Here is a 22,681-nt window from a genome sequence, read left to right as displayed (position 1 = left end):
TTCTAAATACTTTATTTTCTATTATTGTCTTTCAGCAATGTGGAGAACCACCTGCACCAGCTTGGAAGAGGGCACAGCATCAGGCCAAAGATCCACTAACAAGGAAGACAGAGTGTGACGATTGCTGGCAAGATTTATAAGGCTATGTTAAAATGTGATTCTTTTGAAGCTCTTTCCAGTCCGAGCGCTTTTTTATGCTCAAACTAAGCTCTTTTGCTGCATGTGACACTTTCATGAGTATCTGGAGTATCTGGACAATGACAGCCATTGGCAGATGGGCGGCCATCAACACAAGGACAGTGACAGTGAGGAGGGGACAGTTACAGGTGTGATACACACTTTTTTAGTTTTTGTTTGTAGTGAAGCTACAGTACATACGATTTTTAAATGCTCTCCTTACTTTTATGTAGCGACTTATGTGTACAAGGGTCAAACTTCAAAAGTCTTCGGCAGATATGTTTATACGTTTTCTACAAGGTTTCAAGACCATTGAAAACCGTTTTTCACTTTTTCAAACTTGATAAAAACTGATTTCATTACATTCACTTTACTCTCATATTATATATTTTGAGGTCCTCTAGAGTATACGTAACCATATGTACCACTTTTGCATAGATATGTTTAGTTAGATGAAAAACTGTCAAGGTGTAGCAGACTGCCTCAAAGTGTCTGAAAAGCCCCGGACCTCTGAGTGCTAGCTGACTTAAGGCTGGCTTACATTGCACGATTTTGGCCTGTTTTAACAGTCGGCGACTAAATTTCCAAAATCGGGCGGAAATCTTGAGAGTTGTGCTAGAATCGCAGCGCGCTCCCGTCATCTAAATCGTTTAGTGTAAGGTGCCAATCTTAGAGGTTTTAAGTCCGTCGGAGGCAGTCTTTCTCTAGTTTTGCCGTTACGACAATATCAAACATGTTTGATATTATCGGAAGTCTTTTCAGTCGTGGCTCATGCAAATAGTGACGTGAACATTAAAAACCAATGGTAACCTTGCGCGAACATGAAACAGGAAGGGGCAAAATAGGCGACAGCTGTAGCCTATATGATTATTTGTTATTTCATTTCTTATCATTTATTAGTCGGCTATTCTACGAGACAGAACAACTCTATATCTGTTAGTGATGTCACACATCAAACAATGCTGCAGAAACGCGAAAAAAATACTTTGATATGAGTAAGCTAGGCTATCATGTGATTTCCTGTTAATGATGACGTGTAGCCTATTGCACGATGGAAATAATTTGAAGGAATCTAGCAGCAGTCTTGTAAATAGTGACCCACAGTCTTTGCAAAATCCTAATCTGAGACTGGCCTGTGACTAGACTGTGATTAAAAACTCAATGAATTGTCTTTAGATGTGAGAGGGTCTGAGACTGTAGTCTTTAAAAAATCTTTTCCAAATCTTTGCAAAGTCTGGCAATGTAAGGTAGGCTTAAAACAGATATACTGTAAAAATGTTCATTTGGTTTTGGTATTCTCACAATGAAAAAAATGTGGAAAATTCCAACCTTGATTAGAACAAATTTATTTTGAGAAACAAAAATATCTCATAAAGAAATACATTATGTTTGATCAAGTACACTAGTGCCACAATTATTGGTACTGGTGCATAGAACACACAGGATGAGCAGTAGGTTACAATGGTTGTTCATGGGAACTTACTGTGTTTGCAAATTAGTGCCAGTCTGTCATGAACAAAAAATTGATGATGACAGTCATAAACTACAATTAAGTCAAGGGGACACCATCAGTTTCACACATTATCACCAAACTCCCTCACTAGGTGTGAATTTACCAGAGCTTTCACCATCTGTCTTCAGATATATGCTCTGTACTAGGCATCTGGTAGTGTCAGACCTGGGTGATTCCAAGGTAAAATAATTCGGACAGACATTATGTTCACATCTGTCCGTTTGATGCCCGGTTCATGTCCATGAGTAGCCTGGCTAGTGCCTACCACTTCTCAAATGAGACGTGGTCTGACAACCAGACGTTCATTTTCTCGTATTTGAAAAAAATGCCCAGATCCGTTCATTGGGCACCACGGATGTCTTATCAAATGCGTCTGTGCATAGCTCATCATGGTCTTGCTTTCTCCCCTGTTCTTTGATTGGTCACCAACATCAGGCGAAAATTTGGGTGTTAGTTTTCCAGTTTTCCAGTTTCTGCGTGATTGAATCACCGCGCAAGGCAGGATGGGAGCACCCAGGCTAGTCCATGAGTCCATTGCATGTCTGAAAGGGGCTTTTATTTCCATTATCTCCAGGCTTCAACCAGTGCTGCTGGCAGCGGAAGCAGCAAGACACAGAAAGGTAGAGCTGTTGGAGAAGAGGAGGACAGCAGCTAACATGCTGTGGGAGAGCACTTACTGTAATGCTGATTCAAAAGGTGAGTTGGACAGCACACGGAGAGTGTAGGATTACAGCACATGGCAAAATAACACATTTCAGGAATATATCTATCCATCTATCTATCTATCTAAAATAATGCAGTTATAGAAGTGTAAAGGCCCCTCCGCCTGCAGTGTCGGGACCTTATTACCACTTCGAACGTGCATTTTTTTCCTAGTAAACACACGGTGCGTCGTTGATTATCCCTTACATAAAACCAAGGGTATGAAAAATTGTGAGATGGAGGGAGTTAAGAAACACAATTATTCATACCCCTGGTTATTCATACCCCAAATATTGATGTAATGATATGCTAAAGGTCGCAAGACAATGTGCTAGACACATGGAATCAGAAAAAAATGTGTTTTCATGAAAAATTGTGTGTTCAAAAAAATGTCCTATTCAAATAATCAGTGGAAACACATTTATTTGCCATCACAGCTCTCCAAATGGTTCTTATAATAGCCTACCTACCAATCTCAGTGGGATAGCGAATGACTATGAGAAGTGTTATTTGTAGACTATCACGATGAGAAGTACCACAAGCATGAATGAGAGAACACCGAATTATCGTTAACCTTTGTTATTTAACTGTACTTGCACAGCATTACATATTAGAGTATTGTAATTATATTTTATTACACGAGGCACACACAATGCAGTGATGCTACTGTAAGTTTCAAAAAAGTATAGCCATGTGATAAAAAAACAATATTTAGACAATAACAAACTGAACTAATCAATCAACAGTTTAAAATAAATAGTTATATTATTATCTAATTAAAGTTGGATTGTATTAGAAGATAGATATAGATAGATACATTGCCACACAACAATGTTGGTGGTAATTGTTTACAGAATGTAGAGTAGGTAGAAGAAAAAAAACAGAAACAATAAAATAATGTTAAATAAATAATAAATAGTCCAGATGAGTTTTGTATTCATGAGTCTCAAGCATCTGTAGGGTATTCCAGAGGAACACAAATCCTTCTTTTTTTGGGAAGCATTGATGAATATGCTCATGAGTGAAAAACAAATCTTAAACAACGTTTCAACAATATAGAATATAACAATATATACAGCAATTACTATTATACATAAATGTAGACACTGCTCGCCAACATAAAAAAACATTTCTCAAATTGCCAAATAGCATATCCATATGCTTAGCTTTAGATATTTGAACCTAAGCCTGGTTGTATCTTGCTTTGTTGTGAATTAATCTCTAAACTTTCAAATGTTTTAGTAACTTACTTGTTGTGTTATCAGAAGTGGGACACACAAAACACTATGATTTGCTTATTCTAAGGCAACTTTGATTTATTACTCGACTAAACATGTGTGTTCCTCACCACAAAATACCAGATATAAAACATTCAGCTCATCTAGGTGTATATATTGGAATATAGTGGAATATTCCCAGGTAAATCTTACAATCTCACAATGTAACACACCAGCACGTACACATGAAGAAATACAAGCAGGATGTGAGAGTGATACCACCAGGGTAGGTGGTAAGATCTCCGAGTCTATCAGGGCCGAGCCACAAGGAGCGATATGAGGGTGAGTCCACAGGCACTCAGGAGGTTAACACTGCTGCTGACTTCACCAGCAGACACCGCTGTGTGTGTGTGTGTGTGTGTGATTAGGGAAAAAGACAGGGGTGAGAATTAGAAATGTAAACTTACTAACATTGAAATTATAATGCACATTCAAATACCTTAGCTTCAATTTGTGAATTATGATATTTAATATAGATAGTATGTGATATGAGGACAATACAAGCACTGACAATACTATTGATTGATTTTTCCTTCTACGAGACTAACCTCCTATAGGCTGGCTAGCGCCTACCACTTCTCAAATGAGACGTGGTCTGGCAACCAGAAGTTAATTTTCTCATATTTGAAAAAAATGCCCAGATCCGTTTATTGGGCGCCACGGATGTCTATCAAATGCGTCTGTGCATAGCTCATCATGGTCTTGCTTTCTCCCCTGTTCTGTGATTGGTCCCCTATCTCAGTCAAAAATTAGGGTGGTAGTTTCCAGACTGCCTTTCCAGACTGCCTTGCCTCACCCAGGCTAAACCTCCTATGGAATGCAAACATTGACTTCAATATTCACTCAGAGGCGTTCTTACCTGTGCCGTTGATGGAGATGATGGTAAATGACAAATTTCCACTCAACGCAGCTCTAGTCAAAGTGGCTATAATCTGTATGTCATTGGGGAATGTGGCATTGCCAGTCACAGTAATGTCTGTCGAATGGATAATTGAGCCATTTCTAGTAAAGGAAAAAGAAATGCAGCAAAGCAAAGTGAAATATTGCTCTGGCATGATAAACTGTGCAATATTTCCTATTATAATTCCCTGTGTAATTGACAGCTGTAGCAATCTGCTGGAACACAATCACACACAATCACAATCACACAAACACACAAAATCTGCAGGAACCCCCCCTCTCCCCCCCTCCTCCGTCACAGACACAATTAGTGTCTGTAGATTTGTGGTCACCTGAAGCCTGATGGTGTGAGGCTGATGAAATCTGGTTGGAAGTCTTCAATAAAAAAGGGCTCAAGCTAGATAGGTAACAAATAGCAGACAAAAAGTTACAGAAAACAAGTGTTCAGTGATAAGGGCAAAAGTGTCGCAGTCATCAGCCAAAGTAGATTAAAGGGATAGTTCGGATTTTAAGACACGAAGTTGTATGGGTTCCCTGTCAGCAACGTAGTGCATCAGCACTGACTTACCCCCGACAGCGTCCTGTGAGCCGAGATCCAGCCGGTTTTAGATCGTTTTTGATGCTGAAGAAAGTAGTCCGGCAAGTTTCTGGGGTCACGAAAGTAAAGTGTTTTTCTTCTCAAAACCATATGCGTTCAACAGAGTGATATATTTGCACCACAAAAACGTTGTCCAGGAAAAATTCAAACCTCGTTATCACTTACTTATTTTTCGCGATTCCTATCACTGCGCGCTACTGACAGCTGGACAACGTTTTTGTGGTACAAATATATCACTCTGTTGAACGCATATGGTTTTGAGAAGAAAAACACTTTACTTTCGTGACCCCAGAAACTTGCTAAAGAAAATAGTCCGGCATCAAAAACGATCAAAAACCGGCTGGATCTCGGCTCACAGGACGCTGTCGGGGGTAAGTCAGTGCTGATGCACTACGTTGCTGACAGGGAACCCATACAACTTCGTGTCTTAAAATCCGAACTATCCCTTTAACTGTAGGCAGCTATACCTCTCTTTTAATGAGTGTAGATCTGTTCTGGAAGGCAGCAGAGGAGGTAACTGAAAGATCAGCAGTAAATGTTTCATTGGTGCGGAATTGAGGAATGCCCTTTGACCGACCTGGAAAAGTAATGAAGACATCAAGATTTATGAAGAGTGAATATTACTAAGCTATCGTATTCATGGCTGTAAGCACCACTGTTTAGAATTTGGTGAGCATCAATATTTTCGTACTTGTGACAACAATGGAGCCGGGAACCACAGTCAGATTAAAGCCTGAACTGGAGTTGCTCACGGCGGTAACCAGGGTTTGAACCACATTGGAACTTTCAGGGAGGGGTTGTGTTGAATCCGCATTGAACACTAGTTCAACATCTGTCTCAACGTTGTCCATTCGGTTACGAGAAGACAGCCTGTAACAAAATCAAAGCATTTGTCTCAGTCTCATATAAGACATCGCTTTTTCACTGCAAACATTTTGAGTGAGAGGTACTTACCTGAACGCTATAACAATAGTCCGCACAAACAATGAACCGTACTCTGCACTATAGATCACATCACACTGTTAAAAAGACAGAAACAAAATATTTTAAAATGATGTTTTCTTTTAAGTTTTAACTTGGTTACATTATCATCATTTAGCCTTTGATCAATCCTAACATTTTGGTACTTCTTTAAAGGTACCATAATCAATTCTGAATCACATTTGTTGATTTTTGAACCAAACCCCATTAAGAGTCATTGCACGAGAAAACCAGGCAGAACAAGCAGGAGGTGGGAAGAAGGGGGTCGGCCAAATCGGCTCATACTTTGTATATGTGATAAGTATGTGGAACTATGAACAGCCATATACTTAAAACCCTCCAGCTGTTTTTTGTTATGGAGTTCTGGGACCCGTCTCAGAGACCCTCAAAAATCCAACAATTCATGGATGAAAATGACTGAAATTGCCATTTCTACCCTGATTATCCTGATAAAGATATGAACACGAGCTTTATGTTTCCATAGAGCTTAGGTAGAATAGTTTTAAAGACCAAAAGGTGCACTAGGGGGTTATCTGCACCACTGAAAGCAGAATTTTCATCCCTCTAAAATTGGTCATTTTTAGGAGGCATTATCTCACATTCGCAGTGGCTTTTGTGGATTGTTTTACTGTTGCTGGACAGAGGAACATCTTCTGATTAAAAAACAATGGTCGTCTAATTGGGCCACACATAATGTGCGCCGTGCCAGGAGGGTCTTTCCGGTATTTTTTCGGATTTTGGAGTATAATAAACCAGGTAATAATATCTCACTATAGGGTAATTTATGGTCAATTTTTGTGTCACTGTATGACAAATTGTTAAAGAAAGCTTTAATTAACTAGAAAAGCACTCAGAGTGCAGACCTCTGCATGCATTGATGCTCTTGGTTGTCATACATTTGAAACGACTATTCAGATCGTCACCGAGTGGCCATACCATGCCATTACATCGCAAACATCTGGCATTAAATCTGTTTGTGATGTAATGCCATGGTATGGCCATGTGATGGCGATCTGAATATGGTTTATCATAGGCCAAAACACGACAAATTCTGCTAAAGACCCTCCTGGCACGGCACACATTATGTGTGGCCCAATTAGACGACAATTGTTTTTGAATCAGTAGATGTTCCTTTCTCCAGCAACAGTAAAACCATCCACCAAAGCCACTGCGAATACGAGATAATGCTTCTTAAAAATGACCGAAATTTAGAGGGGGGAACATTCTGCTTTCAGTGGTGTAGATAACCCCTCGGTGCACCTTTTGGTCTTTAAAACTATGCTACCTAGGCTCTATGGAAATATAAAGCTTATGTTCATATCTTTATCAGGATAATCAGGGTAGAAATGGCAATTTCAGTCATTTTCAGCCATGAATTGTTGGATTTTTGAGGGTCTCTGAGAGGGGTCCCAGAACTCCATAACAAAAAACAGCTGGAGGGTTTCAAGTATATGGCTGTTCATAGTTCCACATACTTATCACATATACAAAGTATGAGCCGATTTGGCCGACCCCCTTCTTCCCACCTCTGCCTGGTTTTCTCATGCAATGACTCTTAAAACACCAGGTGAAGTTAGTTTTAGTTTGGATGAGTTCAAATAATAGTGAAGTGCAGATGCATGTACACTACTGTGCTAGTCAAACACACAGGTTTAGTTAAGTGTTGTGTTGTGCTCCTTGCTCTTAAAGGGAATGACTGATGTCACTCATTGGTTTGATTGATGTGCCTCCCATAAAACACCCACGACTGATAAAGAAACACGAGAACAACCCTTTTGAACAATGAGCCTGGAGAACAAATTTTGAACTGGCCACACCCTAAACCTATTCAAGCCATCCACTTTAGACTGTGCATTTCAGATTGTTAAAGTAGGGCCTTGTATCTTTTGCAGCATCCAAATTGGGTTGGTACTTAGCATTTTGTGCTTAACCCTTATTTTTGTGACACACCTCTACCTGTCAAATTCTTTGTATGGATCAACATTGTTGACATTGTCCGGTTTTCCCAGATTCGTTAAGAAGCTCTTAAGTGCTAAGAATGTCTTAAGAGTGCTCTAAGAACGTTCTAAGAACGCTCCTAAAAAGTTCTTAGCACTTAAGAGCTTCTTAACAAATCTGAGAAACGCGACCATTGAAAGTTACTACTTTTCAATAATTGTGAATACTTACTGCAGTTTGAACTACTGCTGCTTGCTGCTGGAACTCTGTACTCTGTGGGTTGTTAAGAGCCTCCGTGAATACTATGACAATAACAGCCTGAAACGCAATAGTAGTAGTTGTGGTAGGGGCTTGTGTTGTTGTTGTTGTTGTTCTAGTAGTAGGGGCTTGGGTTGTTGTTGTTGTTGTTGTTGTTGTGGTTGTTGTTGTGGTGGTGGTGGTAGGGGCTTGGGTTGTTGTTGTTGTTGTAGTAGGGGCTTGGGTGGTTGTTGTTGTTGTAGTTGTTGTAGTGGTTGTAGTTGTGATGGGGGCATGGGTTGTTGTTGTAGGGGCTTGGGTTGTCATAGTAGTAGTAGGGGCTTGGGTTGTTGTAGGGGCTTGGGTTGTCATAGCTGTAGAAGGGGCTTGGGTTATCGTAGTTGTGGTAAGAGGTACGGTAGTTGTGGTTGATTGTGTTGGTCCAGATGTAGTTGATTGTGTTGTTCCAGTTGTGGTTGATTGTGTGACTCCAGTTGTGGTTGATTGTGTAGTTCCTGTTGTAGTTGATTGTTTTAGTCCAGTTGTAGTTAATTGTGTTGCTACAGTTGCAGTTGATTGTGTTGTTCCAGTTGTGGAAGATTGTGTTGGTGTGGTTGATTGTGTTGTTCCAGTTGTGGAAGATTGTGTTGGTGTGGTTGATTGCGTTGTTCCAGTTGTGGAAGATTGTGTTGGTGTGGTTGATTGTGTTGTTCCAGTTGTAGTTGATTGTGTTGTTCCAGTTGTAGTAGATTGTGTTGACCCAGTTGTGGTTGATTGTGTTGGTGTGGTTGATTGTGTTGTTCCAGTTGTAGTTGATTGTGCTGGACCAGTTGTGGTTGATTGTGTTGGTGTGGTTGATTGTGTTGTTCCAGTTGTAGTTGATTGTGTTGCTCCAGTTGTAGTTGATTGTGTTGAACCAGTTGTGGTTGATTGTGTTGGTGTGGTTGATTGTGTTGTTCCAGTTGTAGTTGATTGTGCTGGACCAGTTGTGGTTGATTGTGTTGGTGTGGTTGATTGTGTTGTTCCAGTTGTAGTTGATTGTGTTGCTCCAGTTGTAGTTGCTTGTGTTGCTCCAGTTGTAGTTGATTGTGTTGAACCAGTTGTGGTTGATTGTGTTGGTGTGGTTGATTGTGTTGTTCCAGTTGTAGTTGATTGTGTTGACCCAGTTGTAGTTGATTGTGTTGACCCAGTTGTGGTTGATTGTGTTGACCCAGTTGTGGTCGATTGTGTTGTTCCAGTTGTAGTTGATTGTGCTGGACCAGTTGTAGTTGATTGTGTTGGTACATCTGTGGTTTATTGCATGAAAAATGTACACTGAAATCCTTTAACTTATATTGCCAATAAACTGGGAAATTAAACAAAGTTGTGAATTATAGTGTATAGTTAATATGCCATTTTTAGCATACAGTATTTCATAGTCAAATGTTTTGGACAAAAGTGTCCACTAAATATACTTAGTAACTTTACAGTACATCATTATACCCAAGTGATTTTGGTTTTGCTCTTAAGGCCACAAACATACTGATTGCTTGGCCTCTCTATAAGACTGCCCCTGTATGCGGTGTTAGTGTAAACTTAAATGTTCTTACCTGTGCCATTGATGGAGGTAATGGTAAATGACAATGCTCCACTCAAGGCTGCTCTAGTCAGGGTGCCTATAATCTGTGTGTCACTTGGGAATGTGGCATTGGCAGTCACGGTAATGTCTGTTGCGTGAATAATTGATCCATTGCTAGTAAAGTGAAAAAGCAGAAACATGTGAAGATGAAATTTTACTCTTGTTTGTAATTGGCAATAGAGATGCACCGATTGCAATCTTTTGGCTGATTCCGATTTCCGATTTTTCATCGAGTTTGACCGGCCGATACCGATTTTAGCCGATTCCGATTTAATTTCTTCTAACCACTTTACAGCACAAACAAAGAGTTATTTTCTAGCCTATATTTTCTTTAATACAACATGTTAGAAATGTAATCAACTTATCAATGGCTGGTAGAAAAATGTGAATAGACAGATTCTTCTTCAAGTCTTCTTCAGCTGCAGTAATCCCAGTGTGGGACATTCATTTCACACATGTAGAAATGCACTAGGAACACTATTTCTTTTCTTCTCACATCCATATGCAATATCCAACTGTAAATATCTTCAGAATACTGATAACTGAAGTTAGTGCTACATAGGCTGAGATGTTGGAAAATGACAACAAAAAAAAACTAAGCAAATGACATACATTCTCAGTCCACACTCTTCTTTGAACTTTCGCGATTGCTTGCTGATACTAAGGAAGTGTCCATATTTGGATGGCATAACGTCATGCAGGAGAAACACAGCTTTCCAACGACACCACGCATGATATGTTTTGTATCACGGTCGCGGTAGTTTATGACACGTTAGAATGCTAACTTTTGGCGAATTTAGAAGAAATATACAGGCGTGATCAGACAAAAGGTAATGAAATAAACCTCTAAATGTGTAAATCGGACTTAGTTGTTGTAGTAGTGTGAAAGAATACATGATAAGTTGGCAAACCGAAGCAAAACTATGTTTATTCCTGCCGTGTTTTTCCTTAAGTTGAGTAAAGGCTATGTCGCTGCTTATTGATAGCGCTTGTGGTTCAGCTGTGGGCACGCAATTAGCGGTAAGGACAGGCTTTGATGAGCGCTGTAACCTGAAGTGACCGCTCAGTATAGTAAATTCCACGCAATATGGCAAAGCACAGCGTTCGCTGCATAGAAAAACTCAGTATTAGCGCTTTATCCAGCCCTGACTGTTGGCCTAGCTTCATCAAACTTTGCAAACTCAGCTGTGTGAGTGTGATGTTGTTACAAGAACGTGCGAGTGCATTTGACCGGCATAAAATCGGCATGTCTCAGACTGACCGGCCGGTCGCCGGTCGTGGCCGATCACGTGAAAATCGGCCGATTCTGATCGGCGGCCGATCGATCGGTGCATCTCTAATTGGCAAACATAGCAATCTACTGGCACACACACACACACACACACACACACACACACACACACACACACACACACACACACACACACACACACACGCACACAAGCACACATATACACTCAGTACATAGATTGTTAGTCACCTGAAGCTTCTTGGTGTGAGGCTGATGAAATTTGGTTGGAAGTCTTCAATGAAAAAGGGCTCAAGCTAAGTAGGTAACAAATAGCAAACAGACAGAAAACAAGTGAAAAAAAAGGCCAAAAATGTCAGTCATCAGCCAAAATAAATTAACTGTGGGCAACTATACCTCGCTTTTGATGAGTGAAGATCTGTTCTGGAAGGCATCAGAAGAGGAAACGGAAAGATCAGTAGTAAATGTTTCACTGGTGCGGAATTGGGGAATGCTCGTTGAGCTAGGTGCACCTTGAAAAGTAATGTAGACATAAAGATAGTTATTTGTGAATAAATACAATACAGTTATTCATGATTATGAGCACCAGTGTTATTACAGAGCACGGAAATGCACTGTTCTGTTATCTGAAGTCATCTTCTTCTAATTATTATTCTCTTAGCCAAAATGTCTGTGTCTAAAACAGCTTCAGTCATTTAACGTAGAAACTTGGTTCAAATGTTGTAACATAGGTCTTGAACTTGAGTCATGTATTTTTTCGTTTTTGTTAACTTTATACTTTTTATACTTATATATTTACAAAAACAAGTTAATCCCCCCCCCCCCATAGACTTTGCATTGGCACTATGACATCATAAAGGCCTAATTAAATTGATTTGCACCTGTATCAACTGCCAGCAGCTCAACTAAGCCAACTCTATCTGTGACTGCGTTTACATGCACTTTAGTATCCCGGTTATGATCGGGGTTTTGAAGTATCCCGGTTCTGTATTTGCGCATGTAAACATCATACCCCGATTTCGGAACCCCGGATAAGCCCTTATCCCGGTAACGAGTATCCCGGTAATGCTAGGTGGTGTACTCATTAATAACCGGGTTTCTCTGTGTTCATGTAAACACCATATCCTGAATATGATCAAAATCGGGATAAGCCTCATAACTGGAATACTAAAGTGCATGTAAACGCAGTCTATGTCTCTCCATTCTACAAGGATATAAGGCAGATTCCATCCAACTTTCTGTCCATCCCTCTTCTTCAAACCATTTACTCGTCCACCCATTAAACTATCTATCAACATCCATTAAACAATCTGCCTATCAACATCCATTAAACTTTCTGTATATCAACATCCATTACATTATGTACACTCAACTTTTAAACTATCTACTCTGGGCCCCAGTCGTGGCGCGACTGGCTGGGGCACCTGCACCGCACGCCGGCGACCCGGGTTCGATTCCCGCCCCGTGGTCCTTTCCGGATCCCACCCCTACTCTCTCTCCCACTCATTTCCTGTCACCCTACTGTCCTGTCTGATTAAAGGCATAAAAGCCCAAAAAAATATCTTACAAAACCCCCAAAAAACTATCTACTCTGTCTCAGAAGTCTGGGTAAACCTACTTGCCAGATATGCGGGCGGATTTCGCCCTGCAGCTTAGACTGGAAACCTGCCCATCTCCTGCTTTCTGTCCACATATTCTAGGTCCAGTTACAAACTACCAGGATCGTTGGTCTGACTGGTAGAAGAACTATCCAAAAGCGTACAGAGCCCTATGCCCACTGATCACACCTCTTGTGCAGTAGAAATAAAGCACAGATTCCTCCGACTAATGTTCAACCTTAGAAGATTGAGCTTAGTATGGTGATAGCCTGACTACTGTCTCAGGATTACAGAATACAATTTGGCTCTCTTAAGACTACATACCCTGTTCAACTGTTTCCTTTGCCCACCACTGTTTCAAAATAAAAGTCCTCAATAAAATAATTCACTATTAAATAATTTAACTATTTAAACTACTCAACTATTTAACTGTTGGTACATTCCAACTGTCAGTTGTCATCAACTGTTACTCCCGCAACTATTTCCAAACAAAAGTAATTGAGCATTTTATGTTTATGTGTTTTGCATTTTCATGCACTGGTAATTATTTTTCTAGTTACGCTAATAGTTACATTATCTAGTTAAACTTTTTATTTAAGTTTAAGCATGGTCTTACTTGCAACAACAATTGAGTCAGGAAGCACAGTCAGATTAAAGCCTGAATTGGAGTTGTTCACGGCGGTAACCAAAGTGTTCACTACATCAGTGCTTTGTGGAAGAGGTTCTGTTGACGCTGCATTGAACACAAGTTCAACATCTGCCTCAACATTGTCCATTCGGTTTCTAGAAACGGATCTGTAACAAAAGCAAGTCAAAGCATTTGTCTTAGTCTCATGAAGTACATCGCTTTTACATAGTGATAATTTTGTGTGAAAGATGCTTACTTGAATGCTTTAACTATAGTCCGCACAAACGATGGACCATATTGAACTTTATAGATCCCATCAAGCTGTTAAAAAAACAGAAACAAGGGACATTTTTATGGAAGAGAAGTTTTAGATACATTATTATCACATGGGGTACAATCATGTGTGTGCTTCAAAACCTGAATTGCAGCTAAAAATAGAGCTGTAAATGCAAATAAAGATGTTTCCGCTGATTATTTAACATGGGAAGGCTTTTCGCACACCTTTTGTCAGTCCAGTGCGTAGGACATGACCAAAAGGTTGCAGATCAGGAACTTTGAAAGAGTCCCGTAGACCGACCATACCGCAAGCAATTATTTTTATTTTACAATTAGAACATGCAACGTGTCATGAGGTAAATGTAACAATGTCTGTAACTCTGTAATCTCTCACATTTTTTGTGTGGGTCGACTTCTTTAACCATTAAAGTTCCTGCTTTTATGAATTGTGGGAGTACTTACTGCACTTTCAACCTCTGCTGCTTGCTGCTGGAACTCTGGGCTGCTAACATTGTTAAGAGCTGGCGTAAATACTATGACAATAACAGCCTGAAATGCAATAATAGGAGCCGGACGAGGTGTAGTTGTAGCCTGCATTGTGGTTGTTGTTGGTTTGTTTGTAGCTGTTGTTGGTTCATCTGTGGTTGAAGTTGTTGCCTCCGTTGTGGTTGTTGGTTCAATTGTGGTTGAAGATGTTGACAGAATTGTGGTTGTCACTTCAGTTGTGGTTGTTGGTTCGATTGTAGTAGTTGTTGGGTCATCTGTGATTAAAGTTGTTGCCTCAATTGTGGTTGTCATGGCCTCAGTTGAGGTTGTTGGTTCAATTGTTGTTGAAGTTGTTGCCTCAATTGTGGTTGTCATGGCCTCAGTTGAGGTTGTTGGTTCAATTTTTGTTGAAGTTGTTGCCTCAATTGTGGTTGTTGTTGCCTCAGTTGTGGTTGTTGGCTTGATAGTGGTTGTTGTTGGTTCATTTGTGGTTGAAGGTGTTGCCTCTATTGTGGTTGTTGTTATTGGTTCCCTTGTGGTTGAAGTAGTTGCCTCAATTGTGGTTGTTGTTGCCTCAATTGTGGTTGTTGGTTCATTTGTGGTTGAAGTTGTTACCTCAGTTGTTGTTGCTGTTGCTGTTGCCTCAGTTGTGGTTGATGGTTCAATTGTTGTTGTTGGGTCATCTGTGGTTAAAGTTGTTGCCTCAACTGTGGTTGTTGTTGGTTCAGTTGTGGTTGTTGGTTCAATTGCGGTTGAAGTTATTGCCTTAGTTGTGGTTGTTGGTTCAATTGTGGTTGTTGTTGGTTCATTTGCAGTCGATGTTGGTGTATTTGTGGTCGAAGTAGTTGCCTCAATTGTGGTTGTTGTTGCCTCGGCCGTTGGTTCGATTGTGGTTGAAGTTGTTGCCTCAACTGTGGTTGTTGTTGGTTCAGTTGTGGTTGTTGGTTCGATTGTGGTTGAAGTTGTTGCCTCAATTGTGGTTGTTGGTTGAATAGTGGTTGTTGTTGTTTCATTTGTGGTTGAACTTGTTGCCTCCATTGTGGTTGTTGTTAGTTCAGTTGTGGTTGAAGTAGGTGCCTCAATCGTGGTTGTTGTTGCCTCTATTGTGGTTGTTGGTTCGATAGTGATTGTTGTTGGTTCAGTTGTAGTTGAAGTTAATGCCTCAATTGTGGTTGTCATGGCGTCAGTTGTGGTTGTTGGTTTGTTTGTGGTTGAAGTTGTTGCTTCAATTGTGGTTGTTGGTTCAATAGTGGTTGTTGTTGGTTCACCTGTGGTTGTTGGCTCGATTATGGTTGAAGTTGTTGCCTCTATTGTGGTTGTTGGTTCAATAGTGGTTGTTGTTGGTTCATTTGTGGTTGTTGTTGCCTCAGCTGTGGTTGTTGGTTCAATTGTGGTTGAAGTTGTTGCCTCAACTGTGGTTGTTGTTGGTTCAGTTGTGGTTGTTGGTTCGATTGTGGTTGAAGTCATTGCCTCAATAGTGGTTGTTGGTTGAAAAGTGGTTGTTGTTGGTTCATTTGTGGTTGAACTTGTTGCCTCCATTGTGGTTGTTGTTGGTTCGATTGTGGTTGAAGTCGTTGCTTCAATTGTGGTTGTTGGTTCAATAGTGGTTGTTGTTGGTTCACTTGTGGTTGTTGGCTCGATTATGGTTGAAGTTGTTGCCTCTATTGTGGTTGTTGGTTCGATAGTGGTTGTTGTTGGTTCATTTGTGGTTGTTGTGGTTGTTGTTGGTTCAGTTGTGGTTGTTGGTTCAATTGTGGTTGAAATTGTTGCCTCGATTGTGGTTGTTGGTTCAATAGTGGTTGTTGTTGGTTCACTTGTGGTTGTTGGCTCGATTGTGGTTGAAGTTGTTGCCTCTGTTGTGGTTGTTGGCTCGATTGTGGTTGAAGTTGTTGCCTCTGTTGTGGTTGTTGGTTCAATAGTGGTTGAAGTTGTTGCCTCAACTGTGGTTGTTGTTGGTTCAATCGTGGTTGTTATTGCTGCAGTTGTGGTTGTTGGTTCGATTGTGGTTGTTGTTAGGTCATCTGTGGTTGAAGTCGTTGCATCAATCGTGGTTGTTGTTGGTTCAGTTGTGGTTGTTGGTTCGATAGTGGTTGTTGTTGGTTCTGTTGTGGTTGATGTAGTTGCCTCAATTGTGGTTGTTGGTTCGATAGTGGTTGTTGTTGGTTCCGTTGTGGTTGAAGTAGTTGCCTCAATTGTAGTTGTTGTTGCCTCAGTTGTGGTTGTTGGTTCAATTGTGGTTGTTGTTGGTTCATTTGTGGTTGAACTTGTTGCCTCAATCGTGGTTGTTGTTGCCTCCATTGTGGTTGTTGGTTCGATAGTGGTTGTTGTTGGTTCAGCTGTGGTTGAAGTTGTTGCCTCAATTGAGGTTGTCATAGCATCAGTTGTGGTTTTTGGTTCGATTGTGGTTGAAGTTGTTGCCTTAACTGTGGTTGTTGTTGCCTCAGCTGTGGTTGTTGGTTCAATTGTGGTTGAAGTTGTTGCCTCAATTGTGGTTGTTGGTTCAATAGTGGTTGTTGTTGGTTCACTTGTGGTTGTTGGCTCAATTGTGATTGAAGTTGTTGCCTCTGTTGTGGTTGTTGGTTCGATAGTGGTTGTTGTTGGTTCATTTGTGGTTGTTGTTGCCTCAGCTGTGGTTGTTGGTTCAATTGTGGTTGAAGTTGTTGCCTCAACTATGGTTGTTGTTGGTTCAATCGTGGTTGTTATTGCCGCAGTTGTGGTTGTTGGTTCGATTGTGGTTGTTGTTGGGTCGTCTGTGGTTGAAGTCGTTGCATCAATCGTGGTTGTTGTTGGTTCAGTTGTGGTTGTTGGTTCGATTGTGGTTGAAGTTGTTGCCTCTATTGTGGTTGTTGGTTCGATAGTGGTTGTTGTTGGTTCTGTTGTGGTTGAAGTTGTTGCCTCAATTGTGGTTGTTGTTGCCTCAGCTGTGGTTGTTGGTTCAATAGTGGTTGTTGTTGGTTCTGTTGTGGTTGAAGTTGTTGCCTCAATTGTGGTTGTTGTTGCCTCAGCTGTGGTTGTTGGTTCAATAGTGGTTGTTTTTGGCACGTCTGTGGTTGAAGTTGTTGCCTCAATCGTGGTTGTTGTTGGTTCAGCTGTGGTTGTTGGTTCGATTGTGGTTGAAGTTGTTGCCTCTATTGCAGTTGTTGGTTCAATAGTGGTTGTTGTTGGTTCATTTGTGGTTGAAGTTGTTGCCTCAATCGTGGTTGTTGTTGGTTCAGCTGTGGTTGTTTCCTCGGCTGTGGTTGTTGGTTCGATTGTGGTTGAAGTTGTTGCCTCAATTGTGGTTGTTGGTTCAATAGTGGTTGTTGTTGGTTCACTTGTGGTTGTTGGCTCGATTGTGATTGAAGTTGTTGCCTCTGTTGTGGTTGTTGGTTCGATAGTGGTTGTTGTTGGTTCATTTGTGGTTGTTGTTGCCTCAGCTGTGGTTGTTGGTTCAATTGTGGTTGAAGTTGTTGCCTCAACTGTGGTTGTTGTTGGTTCAATCGTGGTTGTTATTGCCGCAGTTGTGGTGGTTGGTTCGATTGTGGTTGTTGTTGGGTCGTCTGTGGTTGAAGTCGTTGCGTCAATCGTGGTTGTTGTTGGTTCAGTTGTGGTTGTTGGTTCGATTGTGGTTGAAGTTGTTGCATCTATTGTGGTTGTTGGTTTGATAGTGGTTGTTGTTGGTTCTGTTGTGGTTGAAGTTGTTGCCTCAATTGTGGTTGTTGTTGCCTCAGCTGTGGTTGTTGGTTCAATAGTGGTTGTTGTTGGCACGTCTGTGGTTGAAGTTGTTGCCTCAATCGTGGTTGTTGTTGGTTCAGCTGTGGTTGTTGGTTCGATTGTGGTTGAAGTTGTTGCCTCAATTGTGGTTGTTGTAGCCGGAGTTGTGGTTGTTGGTTCGATTGTGGTTGTAGTTGGGTCGCCTGTAGATGAAGTTGTTGCCTCAACTGTGGTTGTTGTTGGTTCAGTTGTGGTTGTTGGTTCGATTGTGGTTGAAATTGTTGCCTCAGTTGTGGTTGTTGGTTCAATAGTGGTTGTTGCTGGTTCATTTGTGGTTGAAGTTGTTGCCTCCATTATGGTTGTTGTTGCCTCAGTTGTGGTTGGTCCGATTGTAGTTGAAGTGGTTGCCTCAGTTATGGTTGTTGGTTCATCTGTTGTTGAAGTTGTTACCTCAATTGACGTTGTTGTTGCTTCATTTGTGGTTGTTGGTTCGATTGTGGTTGTTGTCGGTTCATTTATGTTTGAGGTTGTTGCCTCAATTGTGGTTGTCATTGCCTCAGTTGTGGTTGTCGGTTCGATTGTTGTTGAAGTTGTTGCCTCAATTGTGGTTGTTGTTGCCTCAGTTGTGGCCGTTTGTTCGATAGTGGCTGTTGTTGGTTCATTTGTGGTTAAAGTTGTTGCCTCCATTGTAGTTGTTGGCTCACTTGTGATTGAAGTAGTTGCTTCAATTGTTGTTGTTGGTTCAGTTGTGGTTGAAGTAGTTGTAGTTAAATGGGTTGCTTTAACATATAAATTGAACATTTTAGAGATATTCTTTCATTCAGAGGCAAAAATAGGACTACGATTTTGTGCGGTTCAACTTACCAAGAATCATCATGACTACAGTAGTTGCTTGCCACATTTTGACTAGTTTGAGTGTCTGTGAATAAAATAAGAAATCATAGAAATAAACATTTGTGCTTTGGCATTGTAATGGATGTAAAACATGCATGAAAGGTGAACAGAGCACTACTTACACAGTTTACCCTCTTGAGCAATATATCTGGCTATATTAACCCTTAGAACCCAAGTGACGCGAAGTGTGTCAAAAACACACCCATTCTTTTTTGTTACAGTGCTCCACAATTATTAGTTGCAACGAGATGAGACCTTACTTACTACACGAAAGAGCAGAAGTGGGGCTTTCCCACAAGACTAGGCACTTGTCTGTACGATCAAGTGTGAACATTTTAAAGAGGACATAGAATGGATGAATTGAGTATCGCACTGTGTTCTCTGATGTTAAAATAGTATTTGACTTTGATTTATAAAATATAAACTCAATTGCAATTTCACAAGCCCAATTAAAACCTTATATAAATGGCACCCTCTTTGGCAACCCCAATTGAACTTCGATGGCTTTGCAATATTTGACATCTCAAGTAGGCTTTGTTCTTATTTGTGGCAGTTTCTAAGATTTCATATGAAGGAGGGCACAACCATGCCTCATATTCATGACAGCTCTTTGGTTATGCAAAACTTCTCCAAATTCATCAAAAACAATACAAAAATGGTTTACATTCTATGTCCCCTTTAAAAAAAATCATTAAATTAAACTTTATTATATTATATTTACAGTCTATATTGCTCTGTAATCAACTAGCTCATTACTCTCGTTTGAATTTCATGATCGCATAGATGTGGCACACGTCATATGAAAGAGGAGACACAAAGCTATTCATTGATACCAAATGCATTGATCCTTCTTGATTATAAAACAGATGAAGTGACAGGCTACTACTGTATAAGTGCAATGGCTTGCTGTGAAGGCATCAGAGAGTGTACACCATGATAGGGACTCTCATAATTTGACCTGACCCCTGTGCTACAGACCCAAGAGATGAATGAAACGTTAGTGTTCAGGGCATCCTAGGATGGCAGAGGTATACTGAAGGGATGCTTGATGGATACATTGTAAATGTGAAAGCACTTTTAGGAGTAGCAAATAATCATTTACAGGTAAATGGAGTAATGAGTTACCCAAAATACATATTTCTACAAATTGGGTAATGTACATTGAGGCAAATTCACCTACGGTAAACTTATTTCTTAATAAACCTTAGAGCTCTAGCTTACACACTGCTTCTGGGGCTGTATTGTACCTTACGGGATCCCCTTTTATCCTGTATCTCCTTTTATTTATTAGCAATACGTAGAAAAGCCCTTGTTGTCTCACTCAACCCTCTGCCTTCTAGAACTTAGAAATTGGTTAAAAATCAGGGTGTACTAAGTCCTGATGTCCACTACAGGGGACATTGAACAAAAGTTGTGTTTTGAAGGTGTTACAATTACTGGATCTTTCTGAAATCTCTCTGAATTCAAGTTGAGACTGTCATTTTTATGACACAAATTGACTGTGTGCAATAAAATACATAATGATGACCAACAGTGGTCAACTACCTCTGTTGTTGCCATGAAATAAAAAAAACCTCAATACCTGCCATTTTGAAAATAAAATTTGTGAAATCTGTTAACCCAACCCACATAATTGTGGTATCACCAGAAAGCCCAGGATGTCCTCTTGAGAGTACAAAAGGATTGAAATAGTTGGCATGAATGGCATTTAATTTATAAGACCACTACAGAGGACAAAAATGAATTTCTGGGTCTCAGGAGGATAGGGTTAAATGCATGTACAGGGACCATGATAATATCCATTAAAAGAGTGCTTCATGTACTTTCAAATTAAGTCACTCCTGTAATCCGAAGTGAATGCTAATTCTTCAATTAAGAAAATAACCCTACTATTTACATCAATGCCTACAAGCATACGCATTAGGTGAATTTGTTGCACTATTTTACATTTTAGCTTTTGGTCTACAGCCTACTCTTTTGAACTAACCACTACAATACTGCAAAGCGGATTACTGAATGATTTTTCTTCAGGAGATGACTAAATCTAGTTTGTCTTTGATAATACTGTAGTAGGCCTACAGTTTACATTTTCTCAGTGGAAGATTCTATGATTAGATATAGGCTACTTTGCAAATAAATATGAAAGTTAACTTGTGGTACAAAATACAATATGACTGCTGCTCAGTCCTGCACATTGTCTCTGCAAAAATCAATCGCGCTTGTCAATTTCACTCCATCCCCTGCATAACTAGATGTACCGCAAAGCGATACAGAATATGACCGCCGCTCAGTCCTGCACATTCTCTCCGCAAATATCAATCACGCTTTTGTTTCCATCGCCTACTCCAGGGGTCGGCAATTAAGTTTGGCCTCGGGCCAGATATTTTCCGAGCCATTACATAGCGGGCCACAAGTTCACAACCAAAACAATGGCTAATTTAATTAATTAATATCGGAGGAGGTAAAAATGATAGGCGCTCTTGAAATGACAGAGCAGAGACATTCAAGCAGGCTGATGTAGGTTAAATTTGTCGACTGGTCATTGGGGGCGCTATTATATGCCTGTGTCTTTAAAAAAAATAATGATAAAAAACACCAGAAAAACATTTCCACGCGTTGCTGTTAGCTGTCAAAAAATGGCACTATGAAAAAATCTGAAGAGAAAAGTTAACAGCGAAAACAGGATCTTTAATGATGAATGGACAGAGAACTATGCCTTCATCCTCCCTAATTGTATTAATGCAAAGCCCACATGCCTGATCTGTAACAACTAGGCCTACTAACGAGGGTTTCTCTGCATGCAAAGAGTACAAGACGGCACCACAAAAGTAAGCATGCTAATTTAAAGGTTGCGTTCCTAAATAACACGCACGCTATTAATGTTTGAAACTCGTGTTTTACTTTTCACAGTTCTATGTGCGTAAATTGCCTGTTTGATGTCAGGCCTGTTTAAAAGAAGTCGTGTTTCAATTATCACCATAAGCCTATGTCCGTTGTTTGAATGACAACATGTGTTTTAGGGACTAGCTTGGAATTTGAGAACCAGCGCTGTCCACTGACTTCATTTGATTTTGCATGTTGTGCGTTCACGCTGCACCTCGCTGCGTGCTTCACTCGTATTCAGATGAAACAAATATCTAAGCATTTAGATTGATTGATATTCTTCTGTTCTGGAAAGTTACGTTTCAAAATAAAGAGCATGTTTGAGACTGGCAGTCCGATTTTTAAAAAGTTTTTTTTTTTCCATTCTCTGGTTCAAAAGATCTCACGGGCCAGATGTTTTTTGCTTGCGGGCCGCATCTGGCCTGCGGGCCGCCTATTGCCGACCACTGGCCTACTCCATCCCCTACTGCAACTTTTATGTATGTAAATGTAAACAGCTAATATGTGAGAATGATGATGTGACACAATCAATTGTTTTCATATGTCAGTGTATGTTAAACTACATTTATTTCTAAACTCATTGATATTCCCTTTTTCTTTTCCAATTAGAATTGTATTAATTGTTGTGCAATTTATTATGCCACAGTAATATAAACTAACATCAGTGTCTAGCCATTGGCTTCCACTCACCCAATCTCCCTGTGCAGTTGGTCAAAGCTGAACATGCACTCAGATGTAATATTCTGTGATATCCTGATTCCTGGATTATTCCTTTGAATGCTTGATTTCTGGTGAAAGATGTGTTGTAGTGAATCCAAGTAACTTCCTTCAGAATTAAGACCAGTTGATACAGTAAGTCCAATAGATCCTCCGGATGCTCCTTTCACCTGAAACTCTGTTTGGAGGTGACCAGTGTATATATAACCCTAGGGGTTAGGTGGGGGTGACGTGTGAAGATGTGAAAATTTGGGTTGGTCTTGAAGATGAAATCAGATACGATTCAAAAACATGTCTTACATTTTGTAGTCACTGG

The 22,681-nt window shown here is 40.3% G+C and overlaps 1 protein-coding gene across 1 annotated transcript; it reads right to left on the bottom strand.

Annotated features, from left to right (window-relative positions):
• Nucleotides 1-1,513: 1,513 nt before the first annotated feature.
• LOC134060570 (mucin-2-like) lies at nt 1,514-22,521 on the bottom strand. Its single transcript, XM_062517308.1, has 15 exons — nt 22,339-22,521; nt 18,736-18,790; nt 14,155-18,650; nt 13,673-13,737; nt 13,405-13,583; nt 11,587-11,702; nt 11,422-11,486; nt 9,913-10,055; nt 8,318-9,609; nt 6,122-6,186; nt 5,859-6,037; nt 5,635-5,744; nt 4,902-4,966; nt 4,529-4,671; nt 1,514-4,009 (listed from the first exon to the last, which is right to left on the bottom strand). The coding sequence occupies exons 2-15, from the start codon at nt 18,770-18,772 to the stop codon at nt 3,921-3,923; spliced, it is 7,044 nt and encodes a 2,347-aa protein (XP_062373292.1). The 5' UTR covers nt 18,773-18,790; nt 22,339-22,521; the 3' UTR covers nt 1,514-3,920.
• Nucleotides 22,522-22,681: the final 160 nt, after the last annotated feature.

This window comes from Sardina pilchardus, chromosome 16 (assembly GCF_963854185.1).
Source record: "Sardina pilchardus chromosome 16, fSarPil1.1, whole genome shotgun sequence".
Lineage (NCBI taxonomy): Eukaryota > Metazoa > Chordata > Actinopteri > Clupeiformes > Clupeidae > Sardina > Sardina pilchardus.
This window is presented reverse-complemented; position numbering and strand designations above follow the sequence as displayed.